Genomic DNA, 26,187 nt, shown 5'->3' with positions numbered 1-26,187 from the left:
TTCACAACTCCACCACCCCATCCCAAAACCATTTGTCCCTTCACCAAGCCACTCTTACTCTGGTGAAAGGCTCACCTGCACTGTACTCCCTAGTACCCAGACCTGAATACCGCCAAGCAGACTCCACTAGTAGAGGTCGGCTCAGGGCACAGGAATCCTGGCTAGCAGATATGCTGCCATGTCCCATAACTGCCTGCAACAGAGCTGGACCCGATAGACTGTGTGTGAGAGGCTCCTGTCACTCTGAGACTGTGGCCACACTGCCTATAGCTCATTGCCCTATTTGGACAAGACGCCTCACAACCCTGTCCGGCACTAAGCAGCATATCCTTGGGGACCCTCTGATCCTTGGGACACTGTACAGGTGTCCCATTTAAGCCCCTCTGTCGCCAACCTTGAATGGAGGGGTTAGAAGTTATTTAAATGTATTAAAAAGTAATTTTGAGTTAGAGGCTTGAGCAGAGATTAGAGTTTGAAAATATGTTTGTTTGGTGGTGTCCAGGGCATTACAATAAGAGCAGTAGACTGTTTTATATATGAGAATAAACTTAGGTAGTCATTTTTTTGTAATTTTGTACTTATAATATTTCTACCTCCTTATATAAAGATATATTGAATTAATAGATTATCTAACACATATTTTCCTCCTAACCAATTGACCACCAGCAGTTTATACAGTACTATGATGGAATTATTTGTACAAGACTCTACACCAACCGGATTGTATACCCTCTCTTTTTCTCCCTCTTTTTCTCCATCTGTTTTCCCCTCTTTTTATGATGATAGAAACTGTCCATCTGTGGCAGGTGATATTCATGTAAATATAAGCATATAATCTATTTATGGTTTTGGGAACTATATATTGTGTATTTAAACTCTCTTTGTACATGTGTTTATATATTTTTCTACAATATTTGATTTTTGGTTGATGTTGTGTTTTTACTGAACATCTATAACAAAACTGCAAGCTTACTTAGGCTGAAATACCTTTCAACTAATTAATCGATTCATTGGACTAAACTGTGGATCAAGGATTTACACAGCTTCCTATACTGCATGAGAAACCTTCTTCTTAAGAAAGCTGCCAAGAGCAGAGAAATGCATTGAAGCCTCACGCAGAGTGATTTTTAAAGCACAGCACTATTGCCAGCTTCCCCACAGAATATCAACATTGGATGACAGTGGCAAATGCAGGATTTGCATGGGGGGGTTTCCAGAACTGGGCGGAGCCAATCACGAGGGTGGGGACTGAGGTGACCCAGTATATGCTGGGTCCGTAAAACTAGTGTGTCTGTGTGTGTGTGTGTGTGTGTGTGTGTGTGTGTGTGTATATATATATATATATACATACACACACACATACATATACACGGGTGGTCTTCAATATGCCGGCGGTCGGGCTCCCGTCAACCAGCATACCGGCTCCGGGAGCCCGATCGCCGGCATACCGACACTTATTCTCCCTCATGGGGGTCCACGCCCCCCCTGGAGGGAGAATAGAATAGTGTGGCGCGCATAGCGTGGCCAGCGCAGCGAGCCTGCAAGGGGCTTATTTGCGCTCGCCACAATGTTGGTAAGCCGGCGGCCGGCCTCCCGGTGCCGGTATGCTGGTCGCCAGGAGGCCGGCCGCCGGGAGATCGTAGTGAACCCATATACACATATACATAGCATATTAAACATGCATACATATATATATATATATATATATATGTACACACATACAGTACACATATATATACACATGTATATATATATCATATGTGTGTGTGTGTGTTTATATGTATGTATGTATGTATGTATGTATGTATATACATGTGTATATATGTATGCACATGGATATATATGTACTATAATTAAAATAAAGTAAACTTTTATTGCACTTGCAAGTGCCACCAGGAAGACAGCAGGCTGCAGAGGACGCTAGCCAGTCATTAATAATACTCATGCAGCAGTGGAGGGGGGTTTCTGGGTACTCGGAAACCCCCCCTGGGTGTGCCACTGGATGAAGGGTGATATACCCAGTTGCACCACTGGCCCTGGTGAGCTCCTAAGGAGATCATTACCTCCTGCTAAATTAAGTTACATTCCAGCAGGTTATACATCGCTCGCATATGTGCCCTGCTTTGTTATATATTACAATGCTACCTATGTGCCTAACACCCGGATTCTCTTAAACAAGCCACTTAACAGAGAACTCCGGTGAGTGACACTTTGCTGTGTAGAGATTGATGGGACTGCACTGAGAATCTGCCCAGCATTAAAATGTATGCCAACCACTGTTGGTACTACTATTATCATAAATTCATGTGGATACAAAAAGCTACTGTTGGCCAATTTGTATTGTCATTTTGTTTGCTAAAACAGTATCTCTGAGATCTATTAATATACAGCCTTTAATTAAAAAATAAATTATTTACTGTTTTTTTTAAACTGCTGATGCAGAGCTACATTATTTTATCCAAATGCAAAAATGTTGCTCAATATAGCCTTATTCTTTTTTAAATAAATAAGTTGTTCAAAATTGTATACAGTGTGTTATGTTTGTGCTACAGCAGTGCTGCAGATTTCTTTCTGATAGCCTTTTTATTAGAGGGTTTGCACTCCTCTAGACAGCCAGGCAGCTGCAATTTCACATTTGCTACACTGGTTATAATCACTAACTTGTGCCAGGACTGAAATATACCTTTTATATTTGAGTAAGTCATTGGAATATGAGATTTATACCACTGATATTCAACTTTGCATAAGATTTTTTGTAGGTGTCTTGTTAATTCAGAGTGCCATTGTTGGCATCTAGACCTATGTAGAGTGTGATGATTAGCTGGAGCTACTTCATCAAGAGCTATTTCTAGAGTCTGGTTCAGGTGTGATACAGCCATCTCAGGAGAAGTGAATGCAGAATTAGGCTAAAGCAGTTGTTGCAGAGAGGTGGAAAGTTCTTGAAAATTATTTGCATTAATATTTCTGTGTGTTTGAGAAGGATTGGAATACTTCAGTGACACTGAGTTTGTAGTATTGGAGGAGAGCATGCAGGTGGTAAGATTGTGATCTGAGAGCGGTAAAGTAGTGTTAGTGAATTCAGAAACTGAGCATAGTCCGGTTAATGCTAGATCAATGCAGTGACCCTCCTGATGAGTAGAGGAGTCAGTTTATTGGGAGAAGCCGAGAGTGTAGTTAAGAGAGAGTATAATGGGGGCATGAGCAGCAGATTTCAGACTATCAATAGCAATATTGAAATCACCCATGATGATGGTGGAGACACCAGAAGATAGGAAGTGAGGGAGCCAAGCAGAAAAATCTTCCAGAAATTGTTTATGTTAACAAGGTGGGCGATAGCTGCAACACACAGAGAGAAACAAGTGTAAAGCTTGCTAGAATGTACTTCAAATGATGTAAATGTGAGTGATAGAACCTGTTGTAGAACTGTGTATGCGAAAGATTGGGAAAGTCCAACTCCACCTCCTTTACAGTTATCTGGACTGGAGGTCTGTGTGAAGTTGAGACCACCATGTGACAGTGCTGCAGGGGAGGCTGTGTTATGGATAGATGTTAATTTGGTAAAAACAGAGCTTGTGGACTTCCGGTTCCGGGTTCCTGCTGTGAGCAGTGTGTCCGTGCAGCTCCCGGGACGCACCCACCTCAATCAACATCTAATGCCACCCCCTCTCCCCCCCACTGACCAGGGACGAACCCCCCCCCCCCTCTCCCCCAGTGCATGGAGAAGTTTCTGGCTCCATCCACCTCCGCCCGCATGCAGTTGTTTCGGCAGGAGAAGCGCCGAGCAGAATCAAAGATGGCGCCGGACACAGACTCGCCGCCAGCGTCTCCGGCACACAAGAAAGCCGCTCCTGAAACAGATAAGTCTGTCACACAGAGACACCCTGATTCTTCCATTACACACTCTGATTTGGCCCAAGCTATAACGGCCACGATGGGGCCTCTTTTGTCACAGGCTGTCACTGAAATTTCCACACAGCTTAAAAATCTCACTCATAGAGTGACCACAACTGAGACGCAAATGGGGAAAATAGCTCACGACATGGCAGATGTGCAGCACGACATTATCTGCCCGCAAAAGGAAAATTATCACCTTTGAAATAAGCTTGATAATTTTGAAAATAGATCCAGGTGAAACAATTTGAGAATAATTGGTATTCCTGAATCAGTGAAAGACATAGCCCTGGAGTGCTTTGTTAGTAACATGCTACCGCAGCTGCTACATGCCTCCGACGCTTGCAAAGACATTGTCATGGAAAGGGTACATAGAATCGGCCCCAACCTGCGTCCTGCAGACACCCGTCCCAGAGTAGTCATTTTCCGCTGCTTAAATTACCTTCATAAGCAAGCCCTTTGGACTGCCTCTAGACAAGTATGCCCACTGATTTGGGAAAAAAATAAGCTGCTTATTTTCCAAGACTTTTCCCTTGAACTTATAGGCCTTCTCACCAATTTGTGCTCAGCTGGTACAGATGAAACGGAAATTCGCACTCCAATATCCATCAAAACTACGCATATTTATTGGAGATTCATTTTATGATTTCTCCACCCCTGGCGATGCCGATGCATTCCTCAAAGATGAAGCTCAAGGACACCATGAGGACATTTCTGACGCCACATAGCAATCTAGATAGTTATCATGGTCTGCTATTATCCTCCTGTGCTCATACTCCGAATGACAGCTCTGTTGATATTTACCATTGTTAACTGTTACCGTTGCTTCAAACATACAACTAGTGCTTGCAGGTCTTTCTTAGCTATAGTACTAAAATACACTTGGTATAAGCACTTCCTTGTTCCATTAGCATTTATGACATTATTATATGCGTAACTATGTATCTTATAGGTTGATGTGCTGCCTTTTGATGTCACTAACGACATACAGTTTTCAGTTGCAGCATACACTCATAATTTCCTCTCAGCATCCCCCGCTCCCACCCACCCTTACCCTTCCACCTCCCCCCCCACTCCTCCTTTTAATTCAATTGTTTATTATGACTACAAACGGTTTGTTCCCTCCTCCTCATTATAGCCTGGTGGGTTTGCCCCGGGCAGCTAGGGTCCTCCCGAGGTTATGTCTTCCTTTATACTGATGAATCGGAAGTTGGTATGCTGGTCATACCGCAAATCACCTAGGTTACCCCCTAGTGCAGTCCTACGCAGGACATTATTGCAATATGTTTTGTTTATCACAATTATATTATCTCTCTTCTTTCAAATCTATCTTCTTTCCTTCTACCTATCCACTTCTCCCTACTCAAAATATGGCCTACATAGCTCCCTCTCTCTGTCCCCTCCTTACATGGTAACTTTTACATATGACACCCTCCCACCTTAAGGTGGGCTCTCTGAACGTGGGCGGCATAAACTCCCCAGCCAAGCGTCATAGAATCCTGCAATACCTAACTAAACAACACTTAGATTTAGCATACCTACAAGAAACTCACCTAACGGATCTGGAGTCGAAAAAACTAGGAACCATGGGCTGGACAGTTATAGCGGTAGCTCCTTTTTCTTGCAAGGCTCGTGGAGTTATAATCTTAGCCAGATCATATCTACCTCTAAAGGTGACCAGTGTTACACCTGACCCTAATGGCAGATTTATCATAGCACATGTTACCTTACAAGACACATCATATGTACTGTGTAATATATACGCACCCAACAACTACAAAAAAATCATTTTTTTCCACACTGATAGCTAAATTATCCCCTATCCTCCAAGAAAGACTAATTATTGGTGGTGATCTTAATCTAATTTCCTCCTCGCTCCTTGACCGCTCTAACACTACTTCTAAATCCATTTCTTTACCAATATTTGGTATACCCCACTTTGCCTCCTCCCTCCAAACCACTGATGTCTGGAGGGCCTTCAATCCCGCTGACAGAGAATACACATGCCTCTCTGCTGCACATGGCACCCTGTCCTGAATAGATTACTTTTTAATTTCCCACATCTTAATTCCCGATATCATTTCTACTAATATAGAAACCATCTCTCTCTCAGACCATGCACTCATCTGGCTTGACCTTCAACTTTCACATGATCCTTCTGTCACAAAAATCTGGAGATTCCCCACTCATCTATCATGCTCACAATTGTTTTGTGAAGCAATAATGGCGAAATGGGATGAATTTTCATCTAACAATATATCTCACCTCACTTCTAACCCCCCAATATTTTGGCAAACAGCCAAATCAGTTTTACGGGGCATGATCATCTCATATGCATCTAAATCTAAAAAACATCTAGCCTCATCCTACCTACAACTACAGTCAGAATTAACGTCCTCATTCCAACAATTCAAGACATCACCCTCACCTGCAAACAAAGATTTATACACAAATGCAAAAAACAAATTTGAAGATCATCTCCATTCTTTAGGTGATAAACATCTCTTTAATATAAACTATAGATATCACAAATTTGGCAACAAAACTGGCAAGCTCTTGACCAACTTACTTCATGGTTCTCACTCTCCTTCGCTCATACACCCTCTAAAAACACATGATGGCAAAATAACAACCTCTAACCAACAAGTTACAGAGGTGATGAGATCATTCTACGAATCGCTATACTCTGCTCCTTCTTCCTCTCCTCATACAGATACCCCATCCCAGATTACACCCCCTCCCTCACCTATATGGGAATACCCCTCACTCCCTACCATTCCGCAATCCCTCTTTGACTCTCTAATGGCTCCCATCACGGCCAAGGAGATCCTTTCAGTTATCCAGCATCTCTAACGAGACAAAGCTCTAGGCCCTGACGGATTTTCAGGTGAATTCTATAAACTACTAGCCCCCAAAATTATAGACACTTTAGTTTTGCTATATAATCACCTCCTTACAAACCTTAATCCCCCACTCTGCTTCACCTCAGCAATAATAAAAACTCTACCCAAACCAAACCGCGACCTGTCTCTCCCTAGTTCTTATAGGCCCATATCTTTACTTAATCTTGATTACAAAATTTTGACTAAAATTCTATCCAATCGCCTCCAACCGATATTACCTCACATAATCCACCAAGATCAGACCGGCTTTATTTCCGGCCGTCACTCTGTGATAAATTTAAGGAGGGTCTTCTCGGTCGTCCAGTGTATGAACACTTCTCCTCCCACCAAGCCAGCTATCATTCTATCACTGGACCCCGAGAAGGCCTTCGATTTAGTGCTATGGCCTTACTTATATCACACGCTACATAAGTTTGGTTTCCCTAAGTCATTTATTGATATAATATAACAGCCTTATACTCCAATTCCACCTCTCAAATCTCCTGTAATGGGTTTCTCTCTTCCCCCTTTCCCATAGCTGGAGGCACCAGACAAGGGTGTCCACTATCACCCTTACTATTCAACATAGCCATTGAACTTCTCGCAATAGCCATTCGCAACTCGACCAATATATCTGGAATTGTCATTGGGTCAATGGAATTAAAGATTTCTCTGTTCGCAGACGACATGATTCTATTTCTTTCTGACCCTTCTTCCTCAGTTCCTCAAGTTATGTCCTTTATCTCAGCTTTTGGCCAAACTGCAGGCCTCAAAATAAACATATCCAAATCCGAAATCTTACCCATTAATGGCCCTCCCCGCACCACTCAAAACATCCCATCCCTCTCTAACTTTCATCTAGCTAAGGAAGGCATAAAGTACTTAGGGATCAAAATCCCACTGTCCACCGCCAACATCTATAAACTTAACTACACCCCCTTACTAACAAAAATAGCCACCCTATATGATAACTGGAAGGATCTCCCATTGTCACTCTTGGGTCGCCTCGCTGCTGTAAAGAGTATTATATACCCCAAATTTTTTTACCTCATTCAAATGTTACCACTCTCTTTGAAAACCTCCGACTTTGCCACCTTTAATAAATTAACCTCTAGATTTCTATGGAAACATAAAAAATCCAGAATTTCTCTGAACAAATTGCAAAATCTCATTAAACATGGAGGTCTCAAAGCCCCCAATCTTCGCATGTACACACATTCTGTCATGTTCCGTTACATCTCAGACTGGATTTTAGAGTCCTCCACATACACAGATGTAAATCTTGACACGGCCATGTTCACACCTTACTCCCCATGTGCATTACTCCACTCCAGAAAGAGGAAATCCCAACACATATCTACAACAACATCATTTTCACAGATACGTACAAAACATGGATCTCCATTAACAAAATCTTACACCGAGATCACTCTTCGTCCATATGCATTCCACTGTGGGGCAATCCAGGGTTCCCACCATCCTTAACCAATCGCCTGTACCTTGAATGGAAGGCTAAGGGACTATCGACAACTGCAAAAGTATTTGACCCCAGGGGGAATACCACTCTCTTTCTCTGCCCTCCAACAGGCATACCAACTTCCTAACAACCAATTCTTTATGTTTCTACAAGCTCGCCATTTCGCAATATCCCTACACACACACACTTTCCTTCCCGACAAACAGGATCTCATACTATTATTACTCCAATCTCTAGTACACAGACCGTACAAGACTAACCTTCTATATCCCAAATTAATGCTCGCTATGCGCCCTGCCTCCCCATCATCAAATGCTACTAGCTGGTCTCATGATATACCCATGATCTCTGAAATCACTGATTTATGCCCTACTCTTAATTTATCCATGCGTTTGCTTAACTCCTCATATTTACAGGCGGTTCACTTCAGAACTATCCATAGGGCCTATATTTCTCCTGCACAGAGAAGCCATATGGTTTTGGAGGAATCAGGAGACTGTCCAAAATGCTCAGTACACCAAGCCAAATTTTTACATTCCTTTTGGTCGTGTTGAAAGATCAAAAAATTCTGGCACAAAGTTATACCTTACATTAATAGACTATCTCATGCCAGGGCACAACCTGACATTCTAGCATGCCTATGTGCAAATTTCACTAATTGGAGAATTGGTCCGCACACATCTCAGATCAACCCTCTACTTACTATCGTAGTGATGATTGCAAAAAAGATAATCCTCATCCACTGGACCACCAAATCCACACCATCCCTTAATGAGGTATTGCAGAAACTTAGACAGCTATTTCTCTTCGACAGAAGATCTGTGATTCTGGCCAGGGGAGAGAACCTTTCTAAATTTCTGAACAAATGGAACTATTATCTTCTGTCCCTACCAGACGAAGAGAGAATCTCGCAAACCAAAATGTTTGACATAACTCAATGGTCTCTCCATTAAAGTATTGAATATATTTTTTTCTCTCTTTCAACGGACAGATTCCATTGTATACTTGAAGGCTCAGCACCCTCTATACAGTATCCTTCCTCACCCCTATAGTGTGTCGCCCGGGTTCAGAGAGTCCACCCCTTCTCCTTCACTTTTCTCTCATACTCCCATTTACCAATCTTTGAAGTATTTGTTCTGACAGAGATAGATTAGCACAATGCGCTTATACTGTGATATCATTAAGAATTTCCTCACGCGCAAATACACCTAGGTAGAGCTGTATTTTTTTGATCCTTGTTTTATCCTTTCATATTACTCCTTTCTCTCTCTTTTCCTTTTATTTCCTTTTCTTCTCTCCCTCCCTTCCGCTCCTTTCTTTACTTTCACTATTCCTTATCTCACCTTTTCTTTCTATCTATCCTTTCCTCTCTCATCCCTTCTATATTGGCATACTTCTCTTTATTTAGTACTATGGAGTAACATTTTATGGCTACTATGCTATACAAATGCCATCTACCATTTGGCATTCACTTCCTTCGACTTTAATACATCACTAGCTCTTTCTCAGGAACAGACGGCAATACTTTGACATGCCGGCTATTAATAGTGATAATTGAATAGTTCTTAACACTGTTATATTTTACCCTTGGTTACATAATATTAGTAAACGGGTTCCAGATAAGATGACATGATACTACTTTGGCATTTGGATTTGTCTTCAGTATAATATATATTGATCTGTTCCTTCATCATATATTGCTATTAATGCACAATTCCCAATCAAGGACGACAAGACAAGACTAGCCTACACTTTCATTATTTGAGTAACTCTTGCTCCATGTCTTATTGAATACAAATGTTGTAATATGGATGTATACCATTAATAAAAATTGTTATATAAAAAAAAAAACAGAGCTTGCATTCCATAAGGCACATTTTAGCGATTTGGAGGGTGAAGGGAGATGTGATGTGTATGACGTTGGCAGGATTTCTACATTGCTGTAAATCAGGTGAATGTGAGTGGGACAAGTGGTGTGTTCCCTTATTTGGTGAAATATCACCAGATATCAGAACCAGGAGAGAGAGAGAGAGAGAGAGAGAGAGAGATGTGAGTGTAGGAGGTGTTATGCACACCAGTGCCTGCAGGAAAGTACTGGTGTCAGAACTGTTATGCACTCCAGTGTCTGCAGGAATGTACTGGTGTTTGAACTGTTATGCAAAACAAATGGACTCACAGACAAACTGGGGAATATGACATAACGTACACAGAAGGTGATAGGGTAACAAAATACACACAAAGTGAACAGAGAAGCCCAGAGGCTAAGGAACTGGGTATCTCCCTTGTATTAGAACTGCTCAGATAGAAAAAGCAAGATGTTGTGTTTTAATACGTAGAGAACCCGAAATGCTGTTGCTAAGGGCAACAGCAAAACCCTAAAGGGTTACCAACGGGTGTGGCAGTAAACTCCTTGGTCAGAGATGGAATGATAGACACAAGGAGAGTCTCCACAATCCTATTTCTCACTTGCAGTGCACAGGTTTTAGCTTACTGCCACTAAACTGACCCCTGACACCTAGCACAGTGAGACAGGATTAGACAGGCAAGTCTTAGAATAAAGCCGCAAACTTGCTAAGTTCACAGAGTAGTAACAGAACCCCAGCAAGCTAAACGACTGACTCCAGTCTTACTGCTAGGTCTGGATTGGCAGAGTGTAATACCAAATCCCCAGGCCTATTTGCAGTAAGCAACAAACAAATACAAAGCTACACAGTACTGGCTAACTTTCATGAACTGACTAACCAACAAAGATTCAGCAGCATCTGCTTACTCTGAAAAGAGGCCTTATAAAGCAGGTGCTGTCCACGCCCCACTCAGACCTCACAGACTGTGAGCACAAAAACCAGCACCGGATCCCCTGCCGTGCACAGAGCCTATAACCACTGCACAGCAAAAAACCCGAACCGGAGTATCAGCTGCGCTCAGGTTACTCCACTAGCACTTGTCTCCCGGTTGCCATGACGACGTGGCAGCACAGGGCAGGAGACCCTAACAGGAGGTTTGTGAATGTTTTTTTTATGGTGACAGGTTGTGGATGTTATTGTTAATGTATAATGATAAGTAAAAAGCTCATGAGTGTTAATAAGAGGGGAGTGGACAATTGAGAAGGAAATGTGTAGATATGGGTGAGTGGCAGGGAGAGTGAATTATGTAATTGTTTTGGAAAGGATACCAAGGAGTGAAATGCAGGGAAGCAATTTGTTGTACATGATGGATTTGAAATAAAACTATTTAGTCTTAGAGAATAATAAAGTTGCAATTGTTACAGTTAAACATTTAAAAACCTGTTTTGATTGTGTTATTCCGCTGTTCATTTTCAAACACTTAGATTATGAACAATTTATAAAATAGCTATGGGGAAGTAATAGTCATTTATTTTTAATCTCTTAATTTAAATGGATGTCATTTACTAAGTTTGTAACAAATTACTTTTGTGAACAGTAATATGTATTTTAGTTTTTATGCTTGTTTACAACCTTTTAAATGTCTATGATACTGCACATTATTGATCTGTTTGTAGGGAAGAGCCAACATGGAGATTGCTGATTTAAATCAGACCTCAAAAAATTGGACAGAGCAGGATTTCACTGTGTAAGTATATTGTTTATGTAGAAAAAGTTATTTCTATATGTGAAAATGTTATACATACGGTATTTAGGTATGGTTTATCCCAATGAAAATTTTGTTACCTTTTCTATTTTGCACATTTGTGGTAATGAGTGATAATGTACTACTTTTTCACAAGTTTATTTACAGGTTTTACTCATTTTACTATTAGATAATCAAAGTACAAATCTTTAGTCTATGATTAAAACAAAAAAAAGTAAATTAAAAGCTATTTTAATGCTAAAGAATATGCAATTTGATTATTTAAATATATAAAAAATAGGTTCAAAAGTGACTTCTATACAAATTCTAAAACTTTTCAGTAGTGATTATTGCAAACTGGTGATGAAAGACTATGATGTAAATTTACTTAGCATTGGTTTTGGATTCAATTAATAACCAATGGCTTTTTAGTGTCTAAAGTGTTTACCAAGAATTGGTTTTGATTGTGATTTAAAATCTGCCAACTCATGGCTATCCATTTTAAAGCTCTTCTATCACAGCAAAACCCATTAAAGCTGCTGTCAATCAGCAATGGGTGTCAAGCACTGCTCAGACCCATAGTATCTGTACAGATTTTGATGTATAAAAAGTGCAAAAATTGGATAATTAAAACAAACGATGTAAGGACCCCTCCCCCCCAATTTTTTTTATAACTAATCCCAGGCTTCCTAGTACAGGCTTGGCTAGTATTGATAAATATGGTCGCAGTTAATATACTGCTTGATGCAATGCTGACAAACATAATATCAGCATAGGCGGGCGCAGCTAATTGTATTAGGGGGTGCACCGCTGGAGAGGTGTGTCTAGCACCACCTTTTGGGCATGTCTAACAGCACACAGGGACATGCATAGAACTATTTTACATTCTTGTAGTAAAATCACACGGCTTAATCTAATTTCTCCCTAGTTCCTAATAGAGATGAGCGGGTTCGGTTTCTCTGAAACCGAACCCGCACGAACTTCATGTTTTTTTTACGGGTCCGAGCAGACTCGGATCCTCCCGCCTTGCTCGGTTAACCCGAGCGCGCCCGAACGTCATCATGACGCTGTCGGATTCTCGCGAGACTCGGATTCTATATAAGGAGCCGCGCGTCGCCGCCATTTTCACACGTGCATTGAGATTGATAGGGAGAGGACGTGGCTGGCGTCCTCTCCATTAGAAATTAGATTAGAAGAGAGAGAGAGATTGTGCAGAGTCAGACAGAGTTTACCACAGTGACCAGTGCAGTTGTTGTTAGTTAACTTTTATTTATTTTAATATAATATATCCGTTCTCTGCTATATCCGTTCTCTGCCTGAAAAAAAACGATACACAGCAGCAGCCAGTCACACAGTGTGACTCAGTCTGTGTGCACTCAGCTCAGCCCAGTGTGCTGCACATCAATGTATAAAAGGCAAAGCTTATAATAATTGTGGGGGAGACTGGGGAGCACTGCAGGTTGTTATAGCAGGAGCCCCCAGGAGTACATAATATTATATTAATTTAAAATTAAACAGTGCACACTTTTGCTGCAGGAGTGCCACTGCCAGTGTGACTAGTGGTGACCAGTGCCTGACCACCAGTATAGTAGTATATTGTTGTATGTATTGTATACTATCTCTTTATCAACCAGTCTATATTAGCAGCAGACACAGTACAGTGCGGTAGTTCACGGCTGTGGCTACCTCTGTGTCGGCAGTCGGAACTCGGCAGGCAGTCCGTCCATCCATAATTGTATTACAATATATACCACCTAACCGTGGTATTTTTTTTTCTTTCTTTATACCGTCGTCATAGTGTCATACTAGTTGTTACGAGTATACTACTATCTCTTTATCAACCAGTGTACAGTGCGGTAGTTCACGGCTGTGGCTACCTCTGTGTCGGCAGTCGGCAGGCAGTCCGTCCATCCATAATTGTATTATTATTATAATATATACCACCTAACCGTGGTTTTTTTTTCATTCTTTATACCGTCATAGTGTCATACTAGTTGTTACGAGTATACTACTATCTCTTTATCAACCAGTGTACAGTGCGGTAGTTCACGGCTGTGGCTACCTCTGTGTCGGCAGTCGGCAGGCAGTCCGTCCATCCATAATTGTATTATTATTATAATATATACCACCTAACCGTGGTTTTTTTTTCATTCTTTATACCGTCGTCATAGTGTCATACTAGTTGTTACGAGTATACTACTATCTCTTTATCAACCAGTGTACAGTGCGGTAGTTCACGGCTGTGGCTACCTCTGTGTCGGCAGTCGGCAGGCAGTCCGTCCATCCATAATTGTATTATTATTATAATATATACCACCTAACCGTGGTTTTTTTTTCATTCTTTATACCGTCGTCATAGTGTCATACTAGTTGTTACGAGTATACTACTATCTCTTTATCAACCAGTGTACAGTGCGGTAGTTCACGGCTGTGGCTACCTCTGTGTCGGCACTCGGCAGGCAGTCCGTCCATCCATAATTGTATTATTATTATAATATATACCACCTAACTGTGGTATTTTTTTTTCTTTCTTTATACCGTCGTCATAGTGTCATACTAGTTGTTACGAGTATACTACTATCTCTTTATCAACCAGTGTACAGTGCGGTAGTTCACGGCTGTGGCTACCTCTGTGTCGGCAGTCGGCAGGCAGTCCGTCCATCCATAATTGTATTATTATTATAATATATACCACCTAACTGTGGTATTTTTTTTTCTTTCTTTATACCGTCGTCATAGTGTCATACTAGTTGTTACGAGTATACTACTATCTCTTTATCAACCAGTGTACAGTGCGGTAGTTCACGGCTGTGGCTACCTCTGTGTCGGCAGTCGGCAGGCAGTCCGTCCATCCATAATTGTATTATTATTATAATATATACCACCTAACCGTGGTTTTTTTTTTCATTCTTTATACCGTCGTCATAGTGTCATACTAGTTGTTACGAGTATACTACTATCTCTTTATCAACCAGTGTACAGTGCGGTAGTTCACGGCTGTGGCTACCTCTGTGTCGGCAGTCGGCAGGCAGTCCGTCCATCCATAATTGTATTATTATTATAATATATACCACCTAACTGTGGTATTTTTTTTTCTTTCTTTATACCGTCGTCATAGTGTCATACTAGTTGTTACGAGTATACTACTATCTCTTTATCAACCAGTGTACAGTGCGGTAGTTCACGGCTGTGGCTACCTCTGTGTCGGCAGTCGGCAGGCAGTCCGTCCATCCATAATTGTATTATTATTATAATATATACCACCTAACCGTGGTATTTTTTTTTCTTTCTTTATACCGTCGTCATAGTGTCATACTAGTTGTTACGAGTATACTACTATCTCTTTATCAACCAGTGTACAGTGCGGTAGTTCACGGCTGTGGCTACCTCTGTGTCGGCACTCGGCAGGCAGTCCGTCCATCCATAATTGTATTATTATTATAATATATACCACCTAACCGTGGTTTTTTTTTCATTCTTTATACCGTCGTCATAGTGTCATACTAGTTGTTACGAGTATACTACTATCTCTTTATCAACCAGTGTACAGTGCGGTAGTTCACGGCTGTGGCTACCTCTGTGTCGGCAGTCGGCAGGCAGTCCGTCCATCCATAATTGTATTATTATTATAATATATACCACCTAACTGTGGTATTTTTTTTTCTTTCTTTATACCGTCGTCATAGTGTCATACTAGTTGTTACGAGTATACTACTATCTCTTTATCAACCAGTGTACAGTGCGGTAGTTCACGGCTGTGGCTACCTCTGTGTCGGCAGTCGGCAGGCAGTCCGTCCATCCATAATTGTATTATTATTATAATATATACCACCTAACCGTGGTTTTTTTATACCACCTAACCGTGGCAGTCCGTCCATAATTGTATACTAGTATCCAATCCATCCATCTCCATTGTTTACCTGAGGTGCCTTTTAGTTCTGCCTATAAAATATGGAGAACAAAAAAGTTGAGGTTCCAAAATTAGGGAAAGATCAAGATCCACTTCCACCTCGTGCTGAAGCTGCTGCCACTAGTCATGGCCGAGACGATGAAATGCCAGCAACGTCGTCTGCCAAGGCCGATGCCCAATGTCATAGTACAGAGCATGTCAAATCCAAAACACCAAATATCAGAAAAAAAAGGACTCCAAAACCTAAAATAAAATTGTCGGAGGAGAAGCGTAAACTTGCCAATATGCCATTTACCACACGGAGTGGCAAGGAACGGCTGAGGCCCTGGCCTATGTTCATGGCTAGTGGTTCAGCTTCACATGAGGATGGAAGCACTCAGCCTCTCGCTAGAAAACTGAAAAGACTCAAGCTGGCAAAAGCACCGCAAAGAACTGTGCGTTCTTTGAAATCCCAAATCCACAAGGAGAGTCCAATTGTGTCGTTTGCAATGCCTGACCTTCCCAACACTGGACGTGAAGAGCATGCGCCTTCCACTATTTGCATGCCCCCTGCAAGTGCTGGAAGGAGCACCCGCAGTCCAGTTCCTGATAGTCAGATTGAAGATGTCAGTGTTGAAGTACACCAGGATGAGGAGGATATGGGTGTTGCTGGCGCTGGGGAGGAAATTGACCAGGAGGATTCTGATGGTGAGGTGGTTTGTTTAAGTCAGGCACCCGGGGAGACACCTGTTGTCCGTGGGAGGAATATGGCCGTTGACATGCCAGGTGAAAATACCAAAAAAATCAGCTCTTCGGTGTGGAGGTATTTCACCAGAAATGCGGACAACAGGTGTCAAGCCGTGTGTTCCCTTTGTCAAGCTGTAATAAGTAGGGGTAAGGACGTTAACCACCTCGGAACATCCTCCCTTATACGTCACCTGCAGCGCATTCATAATAAGTCAGTGACAAGTTCAAAAACTTTGGGTGACAGCGGAAGCAGTCCACTGACCAGTAAATCCCTTCCTCTTGTAACCAAGCTCACGCAAACCACCCCACCAACTCCCTCAGTGTCAATTTCCTCCTTCCCCAGGAATGCCAATAGTCCTGCAGGCCATGTCACTGGCAAGTCTGACGAGTCCTCTCCTGCCTGGGATTCCTCCGATGCATCCTTGCGTGTAACGCCTACTGCTGCTGGCGCTGCTGTTGTTGCCGCTGGGAGTCGATGGTCATCCCAGAGGGGAAGTCGTAAGCCCACTTGTACTACTTCCAGTAAGCAATTGACTGTTCAACAGTCCTTTGCGAGGAAGATGAAATATCACAGCAGTCATCCTACTGCAAAGCGGATAACTGAGTCCTTGACAACTATGTTGGTGTTAGACGTGCGTCCGGTATCCGCCGTTAGTTCACAGGGAACTAGACAATTTATTGAGGCAGTGTGCCCCCGTTACCAAATACCATCTAGGTTCCACTTCTCTAGGCAGGCGATACCGAGAATGTACACGGACGTCAGAAAAAGACTCACCAGTGTCCTAAAAAATGCAGTTGTACCCAATGTCCACTTAACCACGGACATGTGGACAAGTGGAGCAGGGCAGGGTCAGGACTATATGACTGTAACAGCCCTCTGGGTAGATGTATGGACTCCCGCCGCAAGAACAGCAGCGGCGGCACCAGTAGCAGCATCTCGCAAACGCCAACTCTTTCCTAGGCAGGCTACGCTTTGTATCACCGCTTTCCAGAATACGCACACAGCTGAAAACCTCTTACGGCAACTGAGGAAGATCATCGCGGAATGGCTTACCCCAATTGGACTCTCCTGTGGATTTGTGGCATCGGACAACGCCAGCAATATTGTGTGTGCATTAAATATGGGCAAATTCCAGCACGTCCCATGTTTTGCACATACCTTGAATTTGGTGGTGCAGAATTTTTTAAAAAACGACAGGGGCGTGCAAGAGATGCTGTCGGTGGCCAGAAAAATTGCGGGACACTTTCGGCGTACAGGCACCACGTACAGAAGACTGGAGCACCACCAAAAACTACTGAACCTGCCCTGCCATCATCTGAAGCAAGAAGTGGTAACGAGGTGGAATTCAACCCTCTATATGCTTCAGAGGTTGGAGGAGCAGCAAAAGGCCATTCAAGCCTATACAATTGAGCACGATATAGGAGATGGAATGCACCTGTCTCAAGTGCAGTGGAGAATGATTTCAACGTTGTGCAAGGTTCTGATGCCCTTTGAACTTGCCACACGTGAAGTCAGTTCAGACACTGCCAGCCTGAGTCAGGTCATTCCCCTCATCAGGCTTTTGCAGAAGAAGCTGGAGGCATTGAAGAAGGAGCTAACACGGAGCGATTCCGCTAGGCATGTGGGACTTGTGGATGCAGCCCTTAATTCGCTTAACAAGGATTCACGGGTGGTCAATCTGTTGAAATCAGAGCACTACATTTTGGCCACCGTGCTCGATCCTAGATTTAAAGCCTACCTTGGATCTCTCTTTCCGGCAGACACAGGTCTGCTGGGGTTGAAAGACCTGCTGGTGACAAAATTGTCAAGTCAAGCGGAACGCGACCTGTCAACATCTCCTCCTTCACATTCTCCCGCAACTGGGGGTGCGAGGAAAAGGCTCAGAATTCCGAGCCCACCCGCTGGCGGTGATGCAGGGCAGTCTGGAGCGACTGCTGATGCTGACATCTGGTCCGGACTGAAGGACCTGACAACGATTACGGACATGTTGTCTACTGTCACTGCATATGATTCTCTCAACATTGATAGAATGGTGGAGGATTATATGAGTGACCGCATCCAAGTAGGCACGTCACACAGTCCGTACTTATACTGGCAGGAAAAAAAGGCAATTTGGAGGCCTTGCACAAACTGGCTTTATTCTACCTAAGTTGCCCTCCCACAAGTGTGTACTCCGAAAGAGTGTTTAGTGCCGCCGCTCACCTTGTCAGCAATCGGCGTACGAGGTTACATCCAGAAAATGTGGAGAAGATGATGTTCATTAAAATGAATTATAATCAATTCCTCCGCGGAGACATTGACCAGCAGCAATTGCCTCCACAAAGTACACAGGGAGCTGAGATGGTGGATTCCAGTGGGGACGAATTGATAATCTGTGAGGAGGGGGATGTACACGGTGATATATCGGAGGGTGAAGATGAGGTGGACATCTTGCCTCTGTAGAGCCAGTTTGTGCAAGGAGAGATTAATTGCTTCTTTTTTGGGGGGGGTCCAAACCAACCCGTCATATCAGTCACAGTCGTGTGGCAGACCCTGTCACTGAAATGATGGGTTGGTTAAAGTGTGCATGTCCTGTTTTGTTTATACAACATAAGGGTGGGTGGGAGGGCCCAAGGATAATTCCATCTTGCACCTCTTTTTTCTTTTCTTTTTCTTTGCATCATGTGCTGATTGGGGAGGGTTTTTTGGAAGGGACATCCTGCGTGACACTGCAGTGCCACTCCTAGATGGGCCCGGTGTTTGTGTCGGCCACTAGGGTCGCTTATCTTTCTCACACAGTCAGCTACCTCATTGCGCCTCTTTTTTTCTTTGCGTCATGTGCTGTTTGGGGAGGGTTTTTTGGAAGGGACATCCTGCGTGACACTGCAGTGCCACTCCTAGATGGGCCCGGTGTTTGTGTCGGCCACTAGGGTCGCTTATCTTACTCACACAGCGACCTCGGTGCAAATTTTAGGACTAAAAATAATATTGTGAGGTGTGATGTGTTCAGAATAGGCTGAAAATGAGTGTAAATTATGTTTTTTGAGGTTAATAATACTTTGGGATCAAAATTACACCCAAATTCTATGATTTAAGCTGTTTTTTAGGGTTTTTTGAAAAAAACACCCGAATCCAAAACACACCCGAATCCGACAAAAAAAATTCGGTGAGGTTTTGCCAAAACGCGGTCGAACCCAAAACACGGCCGCGGAACCGAACCCAAAACCAAAACACAAAACCCGAAAAATTTCAGGCGCTCATCTCTAGTTCCTAATAATAATGCAGTTATAATATGCCCCAGACAAATAAAATGAAACATGATGATGCGACCGCCGGCCAGTACTGACTGTCTGCTACAGCATACCCCTGAGCCCTAGCTGCCGCTGCTCTCTATCGCTGCTTACACTTCTCCAACCTATCCCTGACCCAGTGGCGGAACTAGAGAGTGGTGGGCCTAGGTGCATATGCATTCCGCTAACCCACCACACACACCTAACCCCTTGCATACCCCAGCACCTACACCCTGAGTTTGAGTGGACCACTCTGAAAAATATGGCAGATTTAGGGGGCCAAACATTTTAGTTTTAATATAACACAAGTAAGGTTTCTAATTTACACATGTGCCACTAGCGCCACATCTGCCTCTTTCTATGATGACAGCCTTCTCCTACGCAGGACAGCAGCATTTGTCACACATGTCCCCATAATCACCAGCTACTGACAGTAGTGCCCCTTATTCCCATTATGCCATACAGTGTGAGACAGAATTCACATTACACCACACGGTATACGACAAAATTCACAATACGCCACACGGTATGAGCCACATTCACATTATGCCACACAGTATGAGCCACATTCACATTATGCCACACAGTATGAGCCACATTCATATTATGCCACGCGGTATGAGCCACATTCACATTATGCCACACAGTATGAGCCACATTCACATTATGCCACACAGTATGAGCCACATTCACATTATGCCACACAGTATGAGCCACATTCACATTATGCCACACAGTATGAGCCACATTTACATTATGCCACACAGTATGAGCCATATTCACATTATGCCAAACGGTATGAGATGAAATTCACATTATGTCACATGGTATGAGATGAAATTCACAATACGCCACATGGTATGAGCCACATTCACATTATAATACACAGTATGAGCCACATTCACATTATGCCACACGGTATGAGCCGAAATTCACATTAAGCCACACTGTATGAGCTGAAATTCACATTATGCCACACAGTATGATCCGAAATTCACATTAAGCCACATCGTATGAGCTGAAATTCACATTACGCCACACCGTATGAGCCAAATTCACATTGCGCCACACAGTATGAGCTGAAATTCACATTATGCCACACAATATGAGCCGAAATTCACATTACGCCACATGGTATGAGCCAAAATTCCCATTATCCCACACAATTTGAGCCAAAATTCACATTATACCACACAGCATGAGCTGAAATTCACATTACACCACACAGTATGAGACGAAATTCACATTATGCCACATGGTATGAGCTGAAATTCACACTACACCACACTATGAGCTGAAATTTACATTACGCCACAAAGTATGAGCCAAATTCACATTACGCCACACAGTATGAGCTGATATTCACATTACGCCACACATTATGAGCCACGTTCACATTAAGCCACACAGTATGAGCTGATATTAACATTACACCACACAGTATGAGCTGATATTCACATTACGCCGCAGTATGAGCTGATATTTACATTACATCACATAGTATGAGCTGATATTCACATTATACCACACAGTATGAGCCAAATTCACATTATACCCCCAGTGCTCACCGTTATAAGTAAAACACATTACGAGGGATATAAATAATCTATAGTAATGAAAAATAGAAATGTAACATATATTAAACACACGTGTTACATAAGGTGATTTACGGTTTCATTCGGCTACGACTCCGAGCCCTCCCGAGAGGAATGCTGACCTGATGCCATAGCTGCACACCGGCACAAGAGGAGAGAGTGCAGTCTGGAGGGGGCAGAGAAAGCACGGATGGGAGGGAGGAGAGCACAGGCGGGAGGGGGGGAGAGCGTGGATGGGAGGGAGGAAAGAGTGTGGAGTGGGGGAAGAGGACGTGAAATGAAGGGAGGAGAAAGAGCGAGTACCGAAGGGGGGAGAGAGCATGGATGGAAGGGGAAGAGAGAGAGCGTGGATGGGAGGGGAGAGAGAGAGCGTGGATGGGAGGGAGGAGAGAGGGCATGGAGGGGGGAGAGAGCACGAATGGAAGGGGGAGAGTGCACGGACTGAAGGGAGGAGAGAGAGAGCGTATGGGAGGGGGGAGAGAGAGTGCATATGAGAGGGGAGTGAGAGCGTGGATGGGACGGGGAGAGAGAGCACGTATGGGAGGGGAGAGAGCATGTACGGGAGGGGGAGAGAGAGTGCGGACTAAGGTGGAGAGAGCGTGGCCAGAAGAGGGGAAAGAAAGCATGGATGGGAGAGGGGAGAGAGAGCGTGGATGGGAGAGAGGAGAGAGAGCATGGAGGGGGGAGTGAGCGCGGACTGAAGGGAGGAGAGAGAGTGCGTTACAGGATGGAGGAGAGAGAGTGCGGATGAGAGGGGGAGAGAGAGCATGGACGAGAGGGGGAAGAGAGCACAGGCGGGAGGGGGGAAGAGAGCATGGCTGGAAAGGAGGAGAGAGAGCACAGAGGGGGAAGAGAGAGCGCAAATGGAAGGGGGAGAGAGCGTGGACTGAAGGGGGCGAGAGAGTGCGTATGGGAGAAGGGAGAAAGAGTGCGGACGGGATGGGGGAAGAGAGCGTGGATGGGAGGGAGGAGAGAGAGCGCAGAGGGGGGAGAGAGAGCACAAATGGGAGAGGAGAGAGAGCACAGACTAAAGAGAGGAGAGAGCGCATACGGGAGGGGGGAAAGAGAGTGCGGATGGGAGGGGGAGAGAGAGCGTGGACTGGAGGGGGGACAGGTAAATATTAGTCCGTCCTGACTGGGTGGTGGGAGGGGGGCACAGAATCGAGCAGCGATCACTGAGCTGCAGGCGTAGCGTGTGGGGGGTGCCGGACATTAGGAAGTGCCTGTGCGCACCAGGCACCACCTGTGCGCACACCTAAGAATATCAGCAACCAAATCACAAACAAAAAAATTCCAACAGGCACACCAAAGAAACAATCAATATACCAATACAGCTTAAAAACCAGCACACCTCAAATACCGACACTCAAAATACTGAAAGGTCAAGATGATAATAAAAAAAATTATAACACAAAATACCGACACTGTGAAGACACAGAAACAGTGAAGTCCCTGACAAATCGAAATACCGGTAAACACAACACTGACAGACCACCAACCCCCCAGTCAGAATACCAAACACTGACATTTCGACATACGAAATATCAACAACCACAACATGGCAAACAATATACCAACACTAACACAATCCCGATAGTCAAAATACCAACACCAATACAATACTGACAAACAATATACTGACACTAGCACAATCCCAATAGTCAAAATACCGACACCAATACAATACTGACAAAGAATAATCCCAGCACTCATGCTGACAGATGAAATACCTGCAATCACAAGACTGACAAACAACATACCGATGCTAACACAATCCCGGTAGTCAAAATACCAACACCAACACAGTATTGACAAAGAGTAATCCCAGCACACATGCCGACAGATGAAATACCGGCAATCACAACACTGACAAACAATATACTAACACAATCCTGATAGTGGTCTGGTCTCACTTATTAATATATTATTATGTCAAAGCATGAGTTCTGAATATAAAGCATAATGTTAAGGCAGTAGAATCCAAGCTCATTATAAATGAGCAAATACTGTAGCAAATACTCATTATACCGTAGCAAATACTGTAGATATAGATCTCTTAAAGTCATTTGTATTCACCAAATAAAGATACTACAGTATTCACACGAAGTTCTAAAGTCTAAAACGAATTTCCAAAGCAGAGAATACAGGTAACTATCCAACATTTTCAGTCTTTTATGCTTGTCTAGTAAGTCATATTCTGGTAAGATTTGTGTGCATACTGTACACACAATAGAATTGTAATTCATACACATTAACATCTAAATGAACGTAGCACAATCTATATGGAACTGTTACAGTTGTTTACTGGTAAATGATGAGTGAAGCCCTGTTTGTCTCCCACCTTCTGCAGACCAGTTTTGAAGTGTCAGTCTTTTTAGAAAAGAAGTGGATTGTCTTTAGCAGGACAGAGAGTGGCCAGATGATTTTGTGAAATAACATACCCTAGGGTTGTGAGCTTCACCACAGATAGGTTCATATTGCAGATGATCCCTCTAGCTACCTTAAACTTAATTACTCGATTAGTCTTTAAATGCTTTAATTGTTTAGGTAACTAATCTTGCAGCTACTAATTCATATTTACTATTATTATGGTTTCTTAATCTGATTAAAAGAGCCAGATTAATAAATTAAACTGTTTCTAAATTAGTGTCCTTATTTAACCTGGGGTAATTGGTCAAATTAATTTATTCTGCATAGCTCATATATTTAAATAATTTCTCCTTTGTTAAAATAAATTTCCTTTCAAATTTATACAAGAAGAATATTTGACTGCTAGGATTTGAAAGGAAAAGTCACTTACCCGTGTAAGTGTTATAACTACTTGATTTATTAGCATAAACCCTTCATCTATTATTCTCAACTGTAATACAATAGAGAGAAAAATACATCAGGGGATTAAGTCATTACAGCAGGGGATTAAATCCGATTGGCCAGTCTCCGTTAATCCCACTAAAGGTCAAGATAAATGTGGATTTATCTGTACATGACCACATACTGTTTGTTCCACAAAAATTTGTTTCTGGATTGTATCACAAACAGGTAAAAGAAGGGGATGCTCACATTATTGCTATTAATGGTTCATAACACACTATTATTATATACAGGTATTGCAGATTTTTTAATATATGGGCCTCATGGCTATATACCCCCATTTATAATTTAATTATTATTATTTTTTGTTTACATTAATGATCCTAAAAAAATGATTGCACTGAAGAACCCATTAAATAAGCAATTATATGATTAGGAGATATACAGAATATATCAAATTGACAACTTCTGTTCCCATTAAAAAAAACACCAACTGAGAAACATTTTAACAAAAGATTTATTTTTACTCAATTGAAATGTACAGTCTGGGTCACACACAGACACATGCATATTGTACAGTACTTTACATACAGTTAGGGTCACACACAGGCACAGACAGACAGAGGTACCGCTCACAATGATTGTTCTCCCTAGGGTTGCTAAGAAGAACAAAAAACACTGGTAGCAGGCAGGCCCTAGGTGGCTGCTTGTACTGCAGTGTGGGAAATCCGCCTCTGGGTATAATGAAGGCTCCTGTGCAGTGTGAAGTTATTTCTGCTGAGCTGGTAAGCCAGATGAAACATGTAGGCAATAGCAAAAAAGTCACCAGTGACCAAAATACACTGAGATCAGAAGATAAAAGTGACCAACAGCTTTGGATCAAGTTGCAGTTCCAACACTTCCTCACACCATGAGATTTGAACAGCTAAAGAGAATTCACTATTGTGGTAAGAAGACAGTGAGGGATATTCAATTGTTTGAAAAGTCAGATGGGTGTCTGTTTATCCTATCTATTAGACAGGAAAAAAAACAACACCCAATCGACTTTTCAAACAATTGAATTCCCCCCACTATATACTTCAGGAACTAAACCTCTAAAGGTTGAACTCACTGGGGCATCACTCACACAATAACTTACCAATAAGCTAAGCTACTACATAACTTGTGCCCCATATACAGTAGATAGGGCTACATTATTTCAGCTAAGAAACACTGAGCCGCAATGCACATGACTCTGTATGGAATATGATAGAAGAATGAATAAAACATAATGCATATGCACAGAAATATTACTGGAATAAAAAAAGCATAAAAGACAATACATATGATTGAGGGTAAAGTAGAAGGCTACATACCTGCATTCATGTATTTGGAAATTAATTTTAGACTTTGAGAATTGATTGTGAATATAGAAGTCTTATATTTCAGAAATACAATTTATGTTAAGTGATAAATATAACTATATGCAGCTCTTATCTACTGTATACTGTAACTAATCAGGACACTACTGCCTTGCTTTTATATTTTAATATAAGTGTATTAATAACTCTTTTACCTTTGTTGTTTTCCATGTATTTTTGGACAATTCATATACATATATTAATACAGTATATAGATAATTAGACATGTATAATTTAAATGATTTACTTTAGCAGTTGTCAAAATGCTAAATAGAATTTCATTTAATTCATACCATACATTCTCTATAGAGCTTTAAATAACGTGTAGAGAGATAATTATACTGCAAATAATCCCACTCAGATTTCCAATACAGTATGTCCATCTCACATTGTTGTTCACTAGTACAAATGATTAACTAACTATTGATAATAGTTAGTTATAAACCATCTTAACAGCAGTAATGTCCTTATTCCACTGTATATGTTTGTGATACAATCTAGAAACTGATTATTGTAAAATATATTGTATGTACTCATGTGTATACCGTATGAACCTTATGTTAAATTGGGTGCATTCTAGTTAACTCAGTGCAATAATATAGCTTTAACTGAGTTATTCTTTTAAATTTTGGTAGCC

The 26,187-nt window shown here is 42.3% G+C and overlaps 1 protein-coding gene across 1 annotated transcript in view; it reads left to right on the top strand.

Moving 5' to 3' along the window:
- LOC134965178 (C3a anaphylatoxin chemotactic receptor-like) overlaps positions 1-26,187 on the top strand; it is a 59,673-nt gene that overhangs the window by 19,398 nt on the left and 14,088 nt on the right. Inside the window, exons 2-3 of the mRNA XM_063941694.1 lie at positions 4,167-4,258; positions 11,771-11,841. Of these exons, the coding sequence (XP_063797764.1) occupies positions 4,167-4,258; positions 11,771-11,841 (163 nt within the window). The remainder of the gene's footprint in view (positions 1-4,166; positions 4,259-11,770; positions 11,842-26,187) is intronic.

Source organism: Pseudophryne corroboree, chromosome 10 (assembly GCF_028390025.1).
Source record: "Pseudophryne corroboree isolate aPseCor3 chromosome 10, aPseCor3.hap2, whole genome shotgun sequence".
Classification (NCBI taxonomy): Eukaryota; Metazoa; Chordata; class Amphibia; order Anura; family Myobatrachidae; genus Pseudophryne; species Pseudophryne corroboree.
Note: the sequence above shows the minus strand (reverse complement) of the source record. Positions and strands in the feature narration are given on the sequence as shown.